Genomic DNA, 19207 nt, shown 5'->3' on the forward strand with positions numbered 1-19207 from the left:
ATGACAAAATTAAAACTATCAAATTCGTTTGTTCCTATTAATTTATTATCTACGTAATTTATGTATAAATAAGATTCTTTTTATATAATATAAAATAAAATATTCATCATGACAAAATTATAACTAACGAACTTGTTTGTCCCTATTAATTTATTATTTACGTAATTTATGTATAAATAAGATATTCTTTTTATATAATATAAAATAAAATATTCATCATGACAAAATTAAAACTATCAAATTCGTTTGTTGATATTAAATTATTATCTACGTGATTTATGTATAAATAAGATATTCTTTTTATGTAATATAAAATAAAATATTCATCATGACGAAATTCTAACTATCAAGTTTATCTAATTCTGCTTTATTAATTACGTAATTTATATGCAAATAAGTTATTGCTTTACAAGAACAAAAATAATATATACATTCTAAGGAAATTACAACTGTCAAATGTATCTAATCCTATTATATTATTTGCATAATTTATATACGAATAAAATATTACTTTACATGAAGAAAAATAATATATTCTTTCTAAGAAAATTATTACCATCAAATTTATCTAACCCTGCTTTATTATCCATATAATTTACACTTTCACAGAAGGATGTGCTTAAATTAGAAGTCGTAGGGAAACGTATTAGGGAAGGAGAAGAGATCCAGCATCTCGGTTTATCCGTTTCCTGCTGAATGCTTCAATTATTTCATGACGTCAAATAAGGAGCGTAGCTTGCTGGAAAATCAAATTACAAGATCGTTTCACGAATGCGTCATACGTTCGAAGTTGAGCATGGTCGTGGTGATAGTGTTCTCTTTATTCTCGATATTAGACAAGATCCAATTTACCGTGAGTTCGGAAGGTGTGTCAACTATCAATATAGAACAATATTGACCCAATTGTACCGTGGAAGGCAGTCTGTGTGCTAACGTACTATAAACCCGATAGATCCTGTTGTTCGTGGCCGGAAACGTAACTCGGAAACTCGGGATTAATAACGGCGGAACGTGTCGCAGCAAGATAACTATCTAAGACATTCTACTTTCCGTAACCAAAGCACACAGTGATCTGGATCGAAGATTCGGAAACATTTTGCCAAAGATCAACTTTCTCCAATTACCATTCTGAAATTGAATTTTTATTGTTATTATTTTCCTAATGTTTAATCAACACTGTAATTACTAAGCTAGTTGGAACGAACAGTTTGTAATTTTTTGTAGAAATGTTGTAAATTGACGCCGGTGCATTTTGGGAGCTTCGAATTACATGAATTATTATACATTTATTAATTATTTTGAATATCATCCAGTTTGAAACGTACAGCTTATCTTATACTTATTGCTTATACTTATTTGCAGCTTATTGCTGCAGGGCGGGAAAGATCCACCTCGTAATTCTTGACGGAAACAAAAAACCAAAAAAGGATTAAATTATTGTATATTTTTCTTCTGGATGAACTAAACAACGGCAGAAAAAAAGTTTATTTAAATAATTGTTGTTGCACCTTAAAGTTTACTTTTTTTTTTAAGAACACTTTCTTTTTAACCCGCCAAATTTTTTAATTTCACATTTCCTTCTGCCGTTGTTTAGTTCACCGAGAAGAAAAATATAAAATAATTTAATCCTTTTTTGGTTTTTTGTTTCCGTCAAGAATTACGAGGTGACAAGACGCCCATGAAACAGGCTTAGAACTCTATTATAATTTCTTTTCTTAAAAAAATGTTGAAGAACATTTTCTTGTACTCGTTAAATATATATAAAACCATACCTAAAAATTCAATAACTTCGTTTCTTTCTTTCCCTTCTAAAAAAAATCACAAAAAAGCGCTGTTTTAAAATTCTAATTCAGGACACCGCCTTAACATTTGTTGCAAACTATTGTATATCAATGTATTAGTTGAAGTCCACGGATAATATGAATTTTTGAGAAATTTTTCGTCATATCTGTTTAAAATCATCGAGTAACAGTAAGCTTTCGAACACTAAACAGTAAAATCAATGGATCAACCGAAGAACCCTGAAGTACCTTCAGGAGCACACGTGAACATGATCTTCCTTTTAGGGCTAAAACGCAACGTACGACCAAAGAATGGCCGTGACAGATTTAGACAGAACTCGACCGAACGCTCTATAATGAACTATATTTTCCGCCATTACAAAAGTCTTCTACCGTCTCTCAAATTGCAACAAATCTTAAAGCCATCGTGCATAATATTCGATATCCTTGAAATGCAAACAATGAATGACAAATCGATGTAGTCTTTTAATCGCAAAACGCGTGTTAAATAGAGCAATTTGTTCGATGCTAATTGCCACGTTCTATTGAGTTGCCGCGTTCGGTAGCGTTGACTGACGTTTAATGCAACTGGCAATAAGTTCCATTTTCGGCTAACCTGCTATGCGCGGGAATAATGGCACGGGAGAGGATTAAAGTTGTTCGAAAATAAATTATCAATGTGCAACGATTTATTCAAATCTTACTCGATTTCGATATTGACAATTGCCTGACAGACTGACGGTAGACAGAATGGTAACTAACTCTTCGGTAGACAAAATGGTAACTAACTGTTCGGTTAACAAATGGTAATTAACTCTTCGGTAGACAAAATGGTAACTAACTCTTCGGTAGACGAATGATGATTGCTACTGACTGCTCTAAGTGTCGCTACATTTATTTATATCCGTCAGAGATGCAAAGACATCGGGGTCTTTCTTTTGAAAATATTTGGGGAGATCCTCGACGTTTGTTCAAAATGCCGACTTTGTTTACAATTTCAAACTGTCTTAATATCGTTATAAAAAATAGTTAGGTAAAGAAAAAAACATAGTTAGATAAATTTAAATAAAGAAAAAGATATATCTTTTAGCGGCTTTAACTGCCTTTCACTTCAAATGCGGTTTCAAATAAACTTTTTAAATTACCTTGATTCACTTTGAAAGAAATTACCAATTATTTGCTTACGTAGTTTATCGAATGTACATATTATACGTGCGCATATGACTGTTAGTTTATTAAAATGTTATGAATCACGGGTTGTTCTTGATTAGCTTTTCGAGTCGCGGGTCGCGTGTTCTAATTTTATTTTCGCGTTACGAATGGCGCGGGGCGCGGGACGTGACACTGACATCTTACTTAAACGCGTGGCCTTCGATATTTCATCGATGGGAAAATTCAATTTTAATGGAATAAATTATCATTACAGGTCACGCTGTCCATTTCCATTCTCATCAGCCTTCACGTGTTTTTCCTGCTGGTCGTCGAGATCATTCCACCTACGTCGCTGGTAGTGCCGCTGCTTGGAAAGTACCTGATATTTGCCATGATACTCGTCTCCATAAGGTAAGTGCTCGAAACATATTCCGAATAATTCAAATAGTCGTCTGTTAGCACAGACTTCTCCGGTATATCGCACTGTACAAAGGTTCCAATATGATCTTCGAGCGGCGCAAGTTTCGCATTTGCCCGGAAACACGTTCACCGAGTTCGCCGCGTATTTGCGGTTGCATCCAAGCAGAAACGTCAAGTGGTTTGCAGACAAGCTGCAAACTTTACCTTCGTACAAAAAATATTTATTCGTTCCCAGAGATAAATACGCTGGCAATGGAAGTTTTTCTCGCTTCCGCGAGCCCGTAAATCAAATTTAGTTTATTGTAGCGATTCAATTTTTCCCATTGAATTTCACGCACGCGTAAATCTCGCTGCGTTCGATCGCCGCGTTTCGCTTTGCCTTTTCTGATATTATTCGCGAAAGGTTATAGGTGACACACATAACGTAATTTCGTTTCATTTGTTAACGGCTCATAGCCCAATTATACGCGTACCTGCATGAATATTAACACTAGAACTACCGATAATTAACACGAAGCTATTTCTACGAAAACCAGTCGAAACGACTGGTCTTTTAAAAAATAGAATATTTTTATATTTATTGATTTATTATTTTCTTGCAGAAACAATTCCACGTTATGTAGTGCATTTTTGGTATTATTAATCCTTCTGGGATTATCATCCCTAAACGAGGGTTGACACATTTATAAAATTGTAGAACCGATCATTTTCACTGCTGTGGTATTTCTAGCGATCTAGCGAATTTTCCGGGATTTTCCTGATAACTGATATCGTCATATCGAATGATACGCAGTAAAAATTTTGAAAACGTGTGGCAAGTTGTACAAAACGAGGAAACTGGTTAATTGGGGTATGGCAGTTTTAGTGTTAAATAAACAGAGCTTAAAGAAGCACAAAAGCAACGTCAAACCGCCGCGTACACCGCAAACTTACAGATTTAAACGAAGCGATATCTACAGCAAAAAGACGAGCCGGTCAGCATAGTAATTAGCACAATTAAAAATACGGTGCAATGAGTTCAAAAAAAAAAAAAAAAAAAATGCACCTCGAACGTATGTTCTTAACGTAAAAGATATTATTTCTGCTGGTGTTTTTGGAGGTACGTGGCAAACGGTCAATATCGTCGCTTAAGATGTTTTTTTTTTTTAGAAAACTAACGCCACGTATCTTCCTTCGATTTGGAAATTTGCAAGCGGTAGCATATCAAGAGCACAAAGAACGGGCGCGTAATTATGGTTGCCAATAGCCATAAACATGGCACGTTTGAACGTTGCAGAGCTCAGGGATTTGTGTTTAAACTGCTTGCATAAGAGAATCGTATTGCTTGTATAATGGTTTTCATACTTCTAAAGCGTATTTCAGACGAGATCTAAGCGCAGTGACGTATAGAAATTTAATAACTATACCTAGATCGTTCATGCTTTTTTTGAAAATTGGAAGAAACAACGGAACAAAGAATTGGAAGGAAACTGCAAAATTCTGCAGAGTTATAATTAAATTAGAGTACTCGCTATAATTCAATTGTGGATTTTTATATCTTTATGAACACAACTGAAAAAACGCGACTCTGAGAGAAACGTCGTTTATCTAAATATTATAACAAATACTGTACACTCTGAACATGTTACATATTCTTCTGTATTATATGCGAAATGTGGTTCATTGTCCCTTCAAATTTCCCATACGTTCACGAAAATCGATTACGAAAAAACCTAGTAAAATTATAATATTTAGCGAGTAACACGAATCTTTGCTCGATTTCTATTTCCCTGGGTCGTGATAATACAGAAATCCGATAAGCATTGAGCGATAAACGATAAGCGGCAGAGCGACAGAAAATAATAAATTCCAAGAAATAAAAACCCATAGATTCATAGAGACGAGCGACGAGCGACTCAATTGCATGGCCTATTCCATGTAAATCTATAAATTTGATTTATTTTTTATCGCTCTTCTGCATAATCGCGGCCTTAGTCGTGTTGATAAAAACTTGAATTTTCATGAACATCTGCAATCTACTCATAAGAGTAACATAGCCAACGTAAGAGACGAGTAGTCAACGATCAACAAGTATTCTAAACTCGTGTTTTAAGCGTCCATTGATGAAACCTCTGACTTCTGAATTTGAATTGCGTTGTCCGAGATATTGTTTGACATGCTCTGCCTCTGTTCTTGTACCGTACGAATTGTCGTTATCGGTGGATCTGGAGTTCCGTTAGCGGATTTTTTTCGTAGAATCGAGGGCGAATTTTGAAAGAGAAACGCACCTGGAATAGGGAAATTATTGCGATTACAATTACTGTGATTTTCCTAAGACACTGGAGAACACTTCAACTTACCTAGCATGCGATATACTTGGGATCTTCTTGTGTTTAGTGGTACTCGGGTGGTTTTGATCCATTTTGGTCAGCCTGAAGACTCGCAGATACTTGTGGCGTATACTGTGTTCAGTCCGTGAGACTGAGCAACACTATGCAAAAGAGAAAGATCGTTTGAGAACAGGTTTCTTAAAATTCTTTCCGCAATTTTCTTATTGTACTGTATTTTTATTCCATACAATGGTTCAGCTTTGATGGATTAAACATTAAATTTCTATGAAGACTTTCTATTTTTTTGACCAACATTACCAAGGCTGGATTGATCGTGCTGGAACAATAGCTTGGTCACCACGCTCTCCTGACTTAACTCCGCTTGACTTTTATTTATGGAGCCATATTAAATCAATTGTCTATTCTGAAGAAATCGCAAGTTGCGAGCAATTGAAAGAAAAGATTATTGTAGCCTTTCATACTTCAAAACAATCGAATACGTTAGAAAGTGTTCATAGAAATTTCATTAGAAGAGCAGAACTATGTGTTCGGCAGAATGGGCAACATTTTCAGCAATTTTTGTAATAATAAACTTTATGATTACTTCATATTATTTCATTACGTATTCCTAATCTTCCGTTACGGCAGAAGCAAACTTAAACTGCGATAATATCCATCGAGACAACGGTCTACAGTGAGATCCGTTATAACGAGACGTGACAAAGTGCACGCTTACCGAACGAAAATTCAAAGTCGATTTTCTCGAAAACGAAGCCTCAAACGAAAAATTTTTATTCTATATTTTCGACTTCTTTTTTCGCGTAGAATCACCCCCTTTCCGCTTGTACCACCAGTTACCAACCACCCTGTATATGAAACTAAGAAATATTGAATGAACTCAAAAACTACACTTAAAATGCATTATTTAAAGTGTAGTTTAATCCTTCCCGATCGAGGATTACTCGAATACAAATAAATATCCATTAACTTTTGAACATTTGGTATTTATTTTACAAGAAAATGACGTTATGATAACACGATAAAATGAGAATATTATTCCAAGCTATAGCTACGGTAAATAAATCGCAGAAAATTTTGCTTTTTTATTTTATACATATCTTTTGCATAGAAAGAAGACTAAAAAGGAAACACCCAGCTGATCTCACAAAGGATATAACCTAACAAACACGAAGATGGCACCCCGCTGGGGGTAACCATCCACATGCTATGTATATTTAAGATATAATATTTTACCAAATGTCCCACTGGACAAATTGTAAAATTGCAATAAAATAATAAAAAAAAATACATATGTTTCCATCTTCAGGTGTATTAGCTTAGCTAACCGTAACATAGTTCCCATTGAATAAATCGTTTCCGTGCAACTATGATAAAGAAGCGAACTACTATATATATTTAATACGTTAATGAACGTCGAAATGAAAAGGAACATTGGAAAGGAAGGCTGAAAACTGGATGTTTTACTGCGGGACATAATTACAAACCACGTCTCGACGTCTCAGGAAATTATCTTTAATTGACTTAACTATAAACACTCGCACGAAACTTTCAGACAATATCTCGCCTGTAATCTAAATTAGACTTTAAGGTTGGATAACTTGTAAAAGTGACGTATGCTGATGAGAATTCTTAAATTGAATGTAATTAACCTTTAACTTTAATTTGTCACATATTTATGCAAGGACAAGGAGAGGGAGAGCAATGTGGTAGTTTGACAATTTTTTGAATAAAAAGTAACAGAATAATTTAGAATATTATGCAAATAATGCAAATTCAAAATTTAAATGATCTTATGAAAAAGATGTTTGGGACAAAATAACATTGCTCATAGTTGCACAGGTGTAAGTGTTACACGAGTCCCCTCAGGTAGTGTAACTTTGTCCTGACTGTTTTCCTAAAACTATAAATAAAAAGTAAAAGATATTTAGGTGTTTCTATTTACATAAATAACACAATATATAGGCATATACGCGGTAAAATAAATATATATGTATTATGCATATAACACAATATGCAGAAATTGAAAGAACAATTAATCGAATAATAGCAAATAGCTTGATTAAAAAATAACGACAAAATAATAATAATTAAATATTGGAAAATTTAAGCAATGGAGTGAAAGAATATTCTTTCTAAAAATAAGAGAAAGAATAAAACCAAATAAAAATGATTTATTTACTACTAAAATTACCTGGTGCTTTTATTCAATTTGAGAAAGGATGTACGTAAATGTATGTTCTTTTAAAAAGTAAGAGAAAAATTAAATCAGATAAAAATAACTTATTTACTGCTAAAATTACCTGATGTTTTTATTCAATTTGAGAAAGGATGTACGTAATGTCATTGCCGGTTTAAAGAGATTTTCGTATATTTGATATCGAATATCTTCGAGAATCTTGCAGCCTATGAAATGTCTCGCTGTCAACATATTTCACCCTTTTTCCCACTTTTCTGGTAACCGTCGTTCATCTTCGTGTATAGGAGCAAACATCTCTACATATTCCATGTATACACGAAACGTCTTGAATTACCGAGAGGGAGAAACAAGTAATGTATATTCTTGACTTGCTACTCGATTCCAAATTGAATTTGCCGGAAGCATACACACGAAGATTCAAGTGCATAACATCTACTAGCTTACTATATTTACAGATTTTTACTTCTAAGTTGTTGCCAATTTCTTCCAAACATTGGACTTAAGATACTTGTTTCTCAGCCGAGGAAATTCTTGGGATAGTAATTCAATGTTCTGACAAAATTTTAATTTTATTATATTTATTATTATTATTTTAATTTTAATTTTTATTATCAAAAATTTTAATTTTTAAGTCAAAGGAAATGATCAATAATTTTGCAATCTACAAAATCGCGAAATTAATTTTTCTCAGCCTGTCTGAAAACAAATCGATTCTTCTATAATCTTCATATGTTTTTAATTTAATTTTTTATTAATAATAATAATAAATTAATAATATGTAATTATAATTATTATATGATTGTAAAATAAAAAATAAAAACAAAATTATAAAATAATATATAATTAATAATAATTTAATAAATTTAATTTATTTTCATTTAATTCAATTCGTTAATGTTCATTTATTTGTATTATTCTTTATCATTTCAATTTGAAGCTTTGAAAATATTATTTTCCAATACATTTTGCACGCTTTGTTACGAACACAAATTACGAATTAGAGATATGTCATTTCCTTAAATTCTTAGGTTTTAAATTACAGATTTTCAAAAATTAATAAAGTTGTAAATCACCGGTACAGGTTTTGAAACAATTTCGTTATTATATAATATATAATATATTATTATATAATAATACAATTTCATATCCAATTGCAAAACATCCTACATATAATAACTGAAAAAAGGAACCCAATTCTTCCTGTTTAATCTAATTCTTGTTTCGTCCATATAAACCTCAATTAATCGTGTTACATTAAAAGGATAATGTTTATTATATTATATTTATATATGAAGAATTTTACTATGTTATATATAAGAATAATATTTATGATGTTTAATATATATATTATATATTATATTATAATATTACTATATTAAATTATTATATTAATATAAAAAGAATTAATAAATTATTACTATATTAATATTAATGTATATTATATATTATAATAAATATTGTAATAATATTATAATATTATTAATATATATATTATTCACATCTACGTTACAAATAACAAAATTCAAGAGAAAATCACAAATCGAGTAGTTTTTATACGATGCATTCAGACATTCAAGCAAACTAAAATACACGCCATACGAAAATAATCTGGTAGGTTTATGATACAGATTTTTTTTTTATTTAATACCTTGCATTCACAATTTGTCCAATTTGGACATTTGGTAGAATTTTTTAGCTGTTTGATTATCATGTGGGTGGCTACCCCCGGCGGGGTTCCATCTTCGTGTTTGTTAGGTTATGTCCTTTGTGATGATACAGATGAGTAAAATCCACTGTCTTTTGAAACTGCTGGCAAAGGACACATTATCTTCCTAATTGAAATCTCAAAAGCCATGAATTACCATGCATTTGGCAGTGTTTCCAATACTGCAGTTTCTTTAGTTACAGAGATAGCACGATCCTGAAGTGCTCGTTCGGGTAACAGCCCGTGGGCGAAGGTCAAGATTGACGTATTTGAGATATTGCACGAGATATATGCCAAGTTAGGAAGATTGGGTTTATTGTAGAATTGGGCATAGGCAGGTGGTATCGTGGTTCCAATGATTGCTCGACGAATTCTATATGTAATCGAATTTCCTGAGTAATGTTGCATTCAAGGTCGCCTCTTACATTTTTTTATTTTTCTGTAACTGCATTGGAAATTGATGTTGGCAAAGTAACGGTATGACTAGCGAACCCTTTCCTTTCAAACTGTCACGTTTAGGTCTTACATCCCCTGACCACTATGAAGTGCACGGGGATGACATCTGTCACAAAAGGGGTTACGGAAGAGGTCACAGAAGGGGTCGCGAAAGGTCAAGAAGTCTTCACGTACCTACGTAGACCTGTCTTAACGTTTACGACAAGCCCAAGCTCCGTGGGATTAGATCAAACTAAGAGCGAAAAAACAAACTGGTCGACGTGGATTGTTATCAGCATCGTTGTGCAAACATTCAGAAGCATATAAAAAGCATAGTACAAAAATATAGAAAATAATGAATATGTATAAACGATGCTTCATTATATGTTATACAGGGTGTTTCATTTTTATCCTGCCAAACAGTATCGGCATATTTTATGACTAAGAGAGAAAAGAATAAAATGTTGTTAATAAACATAGGGCCGTAAATGCTTTGTTACAGAGTTATGACAAAGATACCAAGGTTATAGATGGCTGATCTCTTGTTTGTGTTTACTATTAGCGTTTACTATTTGCTAATTTATTACACTAATTTGTAATCTTGGTATTTTTGTTATAACTTCGTACTAAGGCGTTTATGACTCCGTGTTTATGTAGTATCTTTCTCTTATTTTTAATTATTCGTGGAATATGCTGACACTGTTTGGTAGGATCAAAATGAAACACCCTGTATTTATAACGTATAATGATATTCATCGGGAATACGTGTGTTATAAATTTCGTTGCGTATGAACATTTTTGTTGAAGTTGACTGACAGAGGAACGAGTGGATGAATTTGTAATGGACAAATATATTGAAATAATTATAGATACAAGTATAAATACAGGTATAGTGCTGACCCAGATCCTCACTCTTTCAGTGTTACAATACAATAGAAGAAGAATAGGGAGCATGTTCATATTTTATATCAAAGAACATTAGCAAAAAGTTAACCTTGGTGTGTAGCTGTAGCTGAAGGTTACAAGAAACAGCAATAGAAATCTCCTTCACTCTTTCAGTGTCACAATACAATAGGAATATATTTTCATCTTTCATATATTTATAGCAAAGAACATTAGCAAAAAGTTAATCTTGATGTGTAGCTGTAGCTGGAGGTTACAAGAAACAGCAATAGAAATCTCCTTCACTCTTTCAGTGTCACAATACAATAGGAATATATTTTCATCTTTCATATATTTATATCAAAGAACATTAGCAAAAAGTTAACCTTGGTGTGTAGCTGCAGCTGAAAGTTACAAGAAACAGCAATAGAAATCTACGTACAGCTCTTTTGTTTCTAAACCTTGTAACCCAAAACAGAATTTATATTCAAGAGCACAATAAAATGAACCTCTCCTTATTTTGAATTTTCTTCACTAAATTCTATTCTCTTCGTAACAGCAGTCTCCAGATATACGATTATACAAAAGAAAAAAATGTAGAGCTTTTCTTGAAGAAATTACTTCAACAATTTTTATATCTTCAATTTTCTGTTTCTTCGATTAATTAAATTACGATTGAGAAAATGACGTAAACTGAAAATGACGATTATGTTATTCGTTCGAGCCACATAAAATCCGGCACAATGACCTCTTGAATTTTTCTGCTGGGTGTTTCCTTTTCAGTCTTCTTTCTATGTTTGTGTTGATCGTTTCCGCAGCCAGCCGGTTTGGGTGTGTTGCTATTCTTCCTCTGTACTTTTCCGCGCATTTGGTGATCTCCTCCTTGACCATTGGTATTCTCAGGTCCTTCCGAATATCCTCGTTTCTAACGTACCATGGGGCGTTTACTATTGTTCTAAGAATTTTTGCTTGTAATGTCTCTATTTTGTTTATATGGCTCTTTGCTGCTGTCCCCCATAGTGGTATTCCGTATGTCCAGATTGGTTTTATGATTGTTTTCTATATTTTTAGTTTATCTTCTATGCTTAGTTTGGATTTTCGACTTGTTAGCCAATGCATTTGTCTCCTTGTTGTCTGTATTTTGTCTATTATTGATTTAATATGCTGTTTCCATGTGAGTTGTCTATCTATGTGAAGTCCTAGGTATTTGACTTGTCTTGTTTGTGTTATGTGCGTGCCGTTCAGTAGGATGTTTGGTGGCGTCTGTTTTCGCAATGTGAATGTAATATGGTTGCATTTGTTGGGGTTTGCTTTTATTTCTTTAACTTGCAGCCACTTTTCTATTTTTGTGATGTGTTCTTGTAGTAATGTGACTGCTGTTTCTGGCTTAGTGTGCCTGACTAGTACAGCTGTATCGTCCGCGAATGTCAGTATTTTGCTCTTGGTAGTTGTTGGTATGTTGGCCGTGTATAATGTGTATAGTATTGGTCCTAGGACGCTTCCTTGCGGAACCCCTGCCTTGATGTCTTTAACTTCAGAGTATGTGTCCTTGATTTTTATTACGAAGGTTCTGCTGCTTAAGTAGGATTTTATTAATTGGTATATTTGCGCCGGGAATTGTTTTCTGATTGTTCGTAGCAGGCTTTCGTGGTTTATTTTGTCAAATGCTATCTCGATGTCCATAAAGAGGGCTGTACGGTACTGTTTGTTTTCTAATGCTAGTATTATTTCATTAATGAGCCTGTGCATTTGCTCTATCGTGGAACACACAACACTGTTCGAATATTTTTACGCGACTAATAAGAACAATGTTCGGGATTTCGTTTCTCCGTCGATTTACTGCCTCGACACGTTGTTCTAAAAACTATCTGATTTACTGCTTACTATCGATACATCTTACAGAATCTTGCAAGCACGTCACGTTCGCTGAGTTTCTCCACGGCGGGTGGAAATTAGGATTTTCGTATAAAACTCTTCTCACAGCCTGATCAGGCAATCCCACAGCGAGAACATGTTGAATACCTGAATGTTCTGGAGAAATGGTAATGGCTTTCCTCGTTGCTTCAATATCCCACTATCTTCCAACTTTGTAGACTCTAAGGTTCCATTTTTGAATCTGCGCCTCGTGGTTTTGAAATTTCGCAGTCCAAAGTGTGCATATGGTGATTGTCACAACGTGTTCCATTGTGCACCATGATAATCATTGAAATATACCGCTGTTGGTGTTTCACGCTTTTCCAGCCAAACTTTTTGGTATATTCCATGGATATAAATAAAAAAAAGAACGTTACGTAAATACACAGTGGCTCATTATAGTGTGTGAACACTGATCACAGGAAACATTATATTCATTTTGTACGTGCTATACGTACAAAGTATTTTGAAATTTTGTCAAGCCCTGCACTACGACGCTATTTCGCCCGAATCGATGTCTTCGGTGTTCGCAAAATGCGAAGAAGATATTTTCGAATTTACGAAAGTGGTAATAATGGACTTATTTCTCTAATATTTGATCTTTAGTGTACTTTAATGAGAGGAGGGATTATTTTAATAAGTGGAGAGATAAAAGGGAATTTGTTAGGAAGAAAATAAAAATCCTTTTATTTTACAACCTTCCAGTAACTTTTTAAATAAGAAGATTAAATCAGCGGCTATAAACTAAGGATTAAAAACTTTTTACAATGCACCGTCGTTCCTGCAAGTACATCTCTCCGTTGAAAAACATTTCTTAATACTATCAGAAAATAAACAAAGAAACAACAGTTGTATCCGAGGCTCGAAGAATATTTCCTACAGACTTAAATTACAAGACCGCGAATTTTGATGGATTCTTCTTAAAATTGCAAAACATGCACGTTATATGACAAAATATATAAAATACCGAAAACATAGCGTTTTCTGTAATACCTGGTGAGTAGAACAATTTTCTACCTTTAGAGTAGAGTTTCAGTTTCTTAATTATATCGCGAAATATATGAACTTCCATAAAAGTCCAGTCCGCAAACTACACTCTGCGATATATAGCGTGACATAAAATTACGTTGTAAATTTCCATTACAATGTACAGCAATGCAATGTAAACTACGTAAATCGTAATACTTACTTGTGTTACTGGGATTAGTATAGAGGGAACTATACACGTGCGTTTTATTGCCACGCCAGTGATTTGCCTCTACAGCGTGGGATTTATGGCCGAGTTGTCCCCCTTTCGATTTCCCGCTATTCGTCGTTTCGCCTTCTACGTCGTTTCCTCCGCACCGCCTCGTCTTTCTTATCATCAAAATTTTGTGTCACATGCCGGATATATGTAGGTATCTGTTCGCGATTCCAATTTAATGGCGCGATGTTCTCGTGTCGAGTGATCAAACCGAGGGACTTTACACAGTCTGACTTAACTCTGATCTTTCTACTTGTCATGCGGCCGCTGTTCCTGGCGATAACACGAAACGACTCAACTCCGACTGTCCCGTATAATATTTTCCAAGATTCAACGTAAGCACTGAAAAGTGCCGCGTTCTGCATACGATTTTGTCAGTTTAAATATGAAGATGCGCGATCCTGAGGAACATTTGTAAATTATAAATGCGATTTTTGGCAATCTGACTGATGAAAAAGGGAAAAATATAGCAGAGAGCGTCAGGCGGAGCTTTAGATTATTTCGCGAGAATATTTGCGCCACGCAAACGGCGATTAACAATTTAATTTATCAGTTTATTAAGTGTTCTAACGAATAATCGAAATATTTCAGTGAAACTTGAAAGTTTGTTTAAAACAAAATACAAATGGTTCGAGTTAAATATTTGCTGCTGCTTTCTACGACTTTGAGCCATCCATCAGGCAAATGATGATGAGATTCCATCACGGGAAAATGCTGTGTCTCTAGACGAGATCGATTATTCAGTTGTACGCTGAATATATTAAATATGGGTTGAACGAGTCGTAATTCATCTCTACTTCTGCCATTTATCGAATGCTGCTAACAATAGGTAATAAATCTTGCATTGTTTTTACCAATATGAAAATTACAATAGAATATAATTCAGAATTGTTTATAAAAATTTTAAAAAGAATGCCTTGTGTTCAGAGATCGTCCTTCCAACGTGAAATGTCGTAAACGATACAAAGCTACGTCACATTTTTATACCGCGACATTGTACCACGCCAGAAAAATTTATTTATAATTCTCAATGAGAATTGATTGTAAAATTCGTCCAAATAAAAAGAAAAAACATTTCTATACAATGTGAAATACAAAATATACAGATCTTCTAAAGCTTACAATTTTTAGTATCGTTATTATTTATTATTATTTATTTTAGTCCGTGCCTTTCGGCTTTGGACGAACTTTCCATTTACATTTCTTACACTTATTTTGCTCCTTATGTATCTACCTCTTATCTACTCTATTGTTAGCTTATTCTTATCTCTCACAGCTAAAACTAATGACTAAAACCTATTGCAACTTATGACTAAAAACTATTGCCACTTTTAGTCTTTTGCCTCCTTGCTGTGCTACCCTCTTGTCTTTCCTCCCCGTCTTGCATTGCCCTTGCCCTTCTCTTCTCTATTATTGCTTTTAATTCCGTTAGTCCTTCTCCAGTCTCATTCAGTGTTTTTTCCATGTCTTTTGGTCCTCCCGTTACTTCACATTCTTCTATTACATGTCTTAGGTCTTCTTCTTTCCTTTTACATAGTTTGCATCTTTTTTCTCCCTCTTCTTTTCAGTATTCCCTCGCTTTGGTCTCGTTTCCACATCTGAATCTGGCTAGAATTTTCCTGTCCTTCCACTTCATCCTCCCTTCCAAGCACTTTGGTATCTCATCTTTGGTTATTTTTCTGTAATACAATTGTTAGTATTTATCGGTATAATTTATCAACCTAGTATAGAAGAAACACTATTCAATTCACATACTTAAACTGCAGTATATTTACATGTCGGAGATGAAAGGACACCACAGCCTTTCCTTTGGAATTTTGGGAAAATCCTTTAATACTTTAGCCTAGATTCTATCATAGCCGTAATTAAGCAATTGTTGTCATTCAATCCGATTGTATTTGTTCGAAATTTGTGATAGTGCGATTGGGCTCGGGATGACATAACTGATCGCCGAACGTAGCCACGGTCGCGGGATGGACGTTTTGCCTGACGGAGGTGTGCAGTGGTTGCATGGTTCTCCCTAGAAACGTGGTTGTGGCGGCATACGGCCTCGAGAACGGGCCTAGCCACGTGTGATTTTGCCTCGCAGGTGTCTATATAATGGGACACACGTTGTATTAATAATCAAACTCCAGGCGGAAACTGCCTAGCAACGGCGATTGGAACTTTCTCGATGCTTCCAACCAGTACATAACAAACGAACGCAATCGTAAAGAGAGGAAAATTTTCATCAGTCTATTATTCGTGCGATCGCCTTGGAAAGTTACACATCGAGCAGCATATACCGAGCGTCCCAGCAAACGTATTTTGTGCTTCAAAGTATTCTGCGTTTAGTAAAGAGTCATCCCGTTGACCGTGGATTCGTTATCGAACCCAAGAACATTGTCAATAGGATCTCGCGTATCTAAACACCACGGTTATTCGTCAAACTTTGTAAAAAGTCATATTTATACCTGTAAATATAATCTCTGTTGTACGAAACGATGGCTAATTCAAATGAAGAATTGTTACGCGCCCTCAATTCTAACGATAATCCGACATGTACAATACATTGTACGTATATGTACAAATAAAATACAACGACGATATATATCACAAATGAAATACAATTGTATATGTACGTTACAATCATTGCACAGATATTTACAAATAAAAAACATCAGCGCTATATGTCATATATAAAATGCAACTGTATTTGTAGTTTACAGTCATTGCACGGATATTTACAAATGAAAAATAGCAGCGATATATAAAACACAGATATGTGTGTTTCATAACGAAATTTATAACGTAATTCATCGTGTTCTTAATTGATCACCTGCTAATTTATAACGTAATATGTTTAAAGCAGCTTGTATCGAAAAATTATGCAAAGAATGTTCAAACTCTCATATGCACAACCGTTTTAAATATTTTCCCCTTAAAATCAAGAGAATCGTAGAATGCGATAGACAATAATAATAATCATAATAATAATTATAGATAATAATATAATAACAATAGGTAGTAATAATAATCATAATCGCGTGTACATTAGAAAAGAAAAGGATTTTAACACGCGGTTTCGTTCGCTTCTTGTACTTTCTTTTATAGCTTTTTAGCATAGAACCAAAATTGCTGATTAGAGTGGCGAAAACTATACATATGAATATATGTTTGGATGTAGGAAAAATGGCGAAAAGAGTGGCCCGTTCTCATTCGTTGCGCCGCTTTCATTCTCCTTGCACCTTATCGGAATGCGAGTTGTCGAAAGTCTTCCTGATTATCAAAGTGCGTCATCGCGATATTCAACCGCCAAACAAAAGGTTTTTGTTTTCCGATCTGGGTTATCACACAAATGGACCGTGCGGCCCACCTTATTCTGAACAGGTAGACACGCTATTCGAACGAAACGTTTATAATGCGCATCGGCGATATTAATTCGAAACGAGTGTGTCGACGATCACGTTTCCAATGTTTTCAAAAAACATACGGCTTTCGCAGACAGCATTTTACACGAAGGCTTTTTGATCTGCCTCTAAAATCAAACGAAATATACATATTTCATGTATTGTAATAAATTTCATTTTACAATTCGTTACGCGTTCATTTATTCGTACAAAGATATTTCCTTTATTATATACAGCCAGCGAGCAATATTATTTCAAAATTTCTTTATATTAATAAGTTCGCAATATGCTTGCTATGTTTACTGACCATATTTCTGTGCAACTGTTAAACCTGCAGTGCAAATAACCAAAGAGTCGAAGACTAAATGTCGACCTTTAACTTTCAAACTTGAAGCTACTGCGCTGGGAGATTTAATTCGCTTTTATTGATGTTTTATTAACGTTCTTATCAAGCACATTGTGATCAAACTGACATCACTTGGATTTATATTACAGTGAATAGGAATAATTGTTTTATCGCCATTCAAAAATCTAAAGCGCAAATCTTCCTACGTAATTAAACCACTTGTTTTTCTTCATGGAAAAATAATTTGAAGAATTTTTTGAAAGTGCTTCATGCTTTTTGCAATTCTTTTTACGTGTCTATACCTTGAACTTGGAGTAACACAAATAAATTATAGTACAATAAACAAGCATATACAAATGGACTATATTATTTCATATAATTCTGCGTTCGATCCTAACAACTTTTGGAACTTTGCAAGCCCAGACATCGACAAATATGTTCGACTCTTCCTTCACACTGGGTAAACACGTTTGATCTAGCTTGAAACAAGTTTCAGGATTAGTTTCATGCTCGTTCCGCCTAGAGGCGATTATAGTGTGTAATTTAGAGTGCAATTTGAGCATGAGCCACAATTGCGATACTCCGCGAAATTGAGGCCATTAAGTATTACGATATGCTAATTCACCGAATTCACGAAATTTACTTTTCTTCCGAGAAATTGTTCTACGGATATTTACAACGAAATTTTTATTTAAATTACATCAAAATCTCCTGAATTATGTGCAATGTGAATTTATGCAGCTGTCGTTGCTCTTTGAAAATCATTTTCTCTTTGGTTTTCGAATGCCTCTGTATCTCTTCAATGATACTACGATACTATGTTAATGATACTGACCAGCTTACATTCATTGGACCATCATACTCATATAAAGTGAATTTATGTTTACAATAAATGATGTCGATTTTCAGGTAATCCACGACTCTGTATCTTGGAAAATAGATTTATTTTTAACACGATAGCTTCTTATTTATTGTCTTCAGTCGGCAGTTTTCAGTCGTGCAGATTTTCATCATCAAAGTTCGAATGATCCGTTTTAAATCTAGCAAATCACTTATAGGCAATTCTTTCATGGCGAGCATCTTTTCTACAAATAGCATACGCTTCATTCGCCATTTCTAGTGCGTTTTTCATTCTTTTAATAAGAAAAAAAAGCTTCAAATGCATCTTATTCTCTGGCACATTAAGTCGTTCACAAATCAATTTATCTAAAAGATTTGCATACTTAATACGGTGTTTCTTTTGTACAGAGACGAGGAAGCTATTCAGATGGTCTGTTTCAAAAGCATAATTAAATCATACATATGCCTACCTATATAAAGATGTAATTTAACGCTCTTCAACGTTCTGTTAGTAATTAACAAAACGTAGTGTTTTACAGGTTTTCTTGAAATTAAAATACCATTCCTCTGTGA

The 19207-nt window shown here is 34.1% G+C and overlaps 1 protein-coding gene across 11 annotated transcripts in view; it reads left to right on the top strand.

Annotated features, from left to right (window-relative positions):
- Nucleotides 1–19207, top strand: part of LOC122571989 (acetylcholine receptor subunit alpha-like) — a 398975-nt gene that overhangs the window by 309760 nt on the left and 70008 nt on the right. For all 11 annotated transcript variants that reach the window (XR_006318308.1, XR_006318309.1, XM_043736418.1 and 8 more), the window contains one exon: nt 3208–3344. Coding sequence is in view for 9 of the 11 variants with exons in the window: in XM_043736418.1 (XP_043592353.1) it covers nt 3208–3344 (137 nt within the window). In the remaining 2 variants the exon portion in view is untranslated. The remainder of the gene's footprint in view (nt 1–3207; nt 3345–19207) is intronic.

Source organism: Bombus pyrosoma, linkage group LG10, assembly GCF_014825855.1.
Source record: "Bombus pyrosoma isolate SC7728 linkage group LG10, ASM1482585v1, whole genome shotgun sequence".
Lineage (NCBI taxonomy): Eukaryota > Metazoa > Arthropoda > Insecta > Hymenoptera > Apidae > Bombus > Bombus pyrosoma.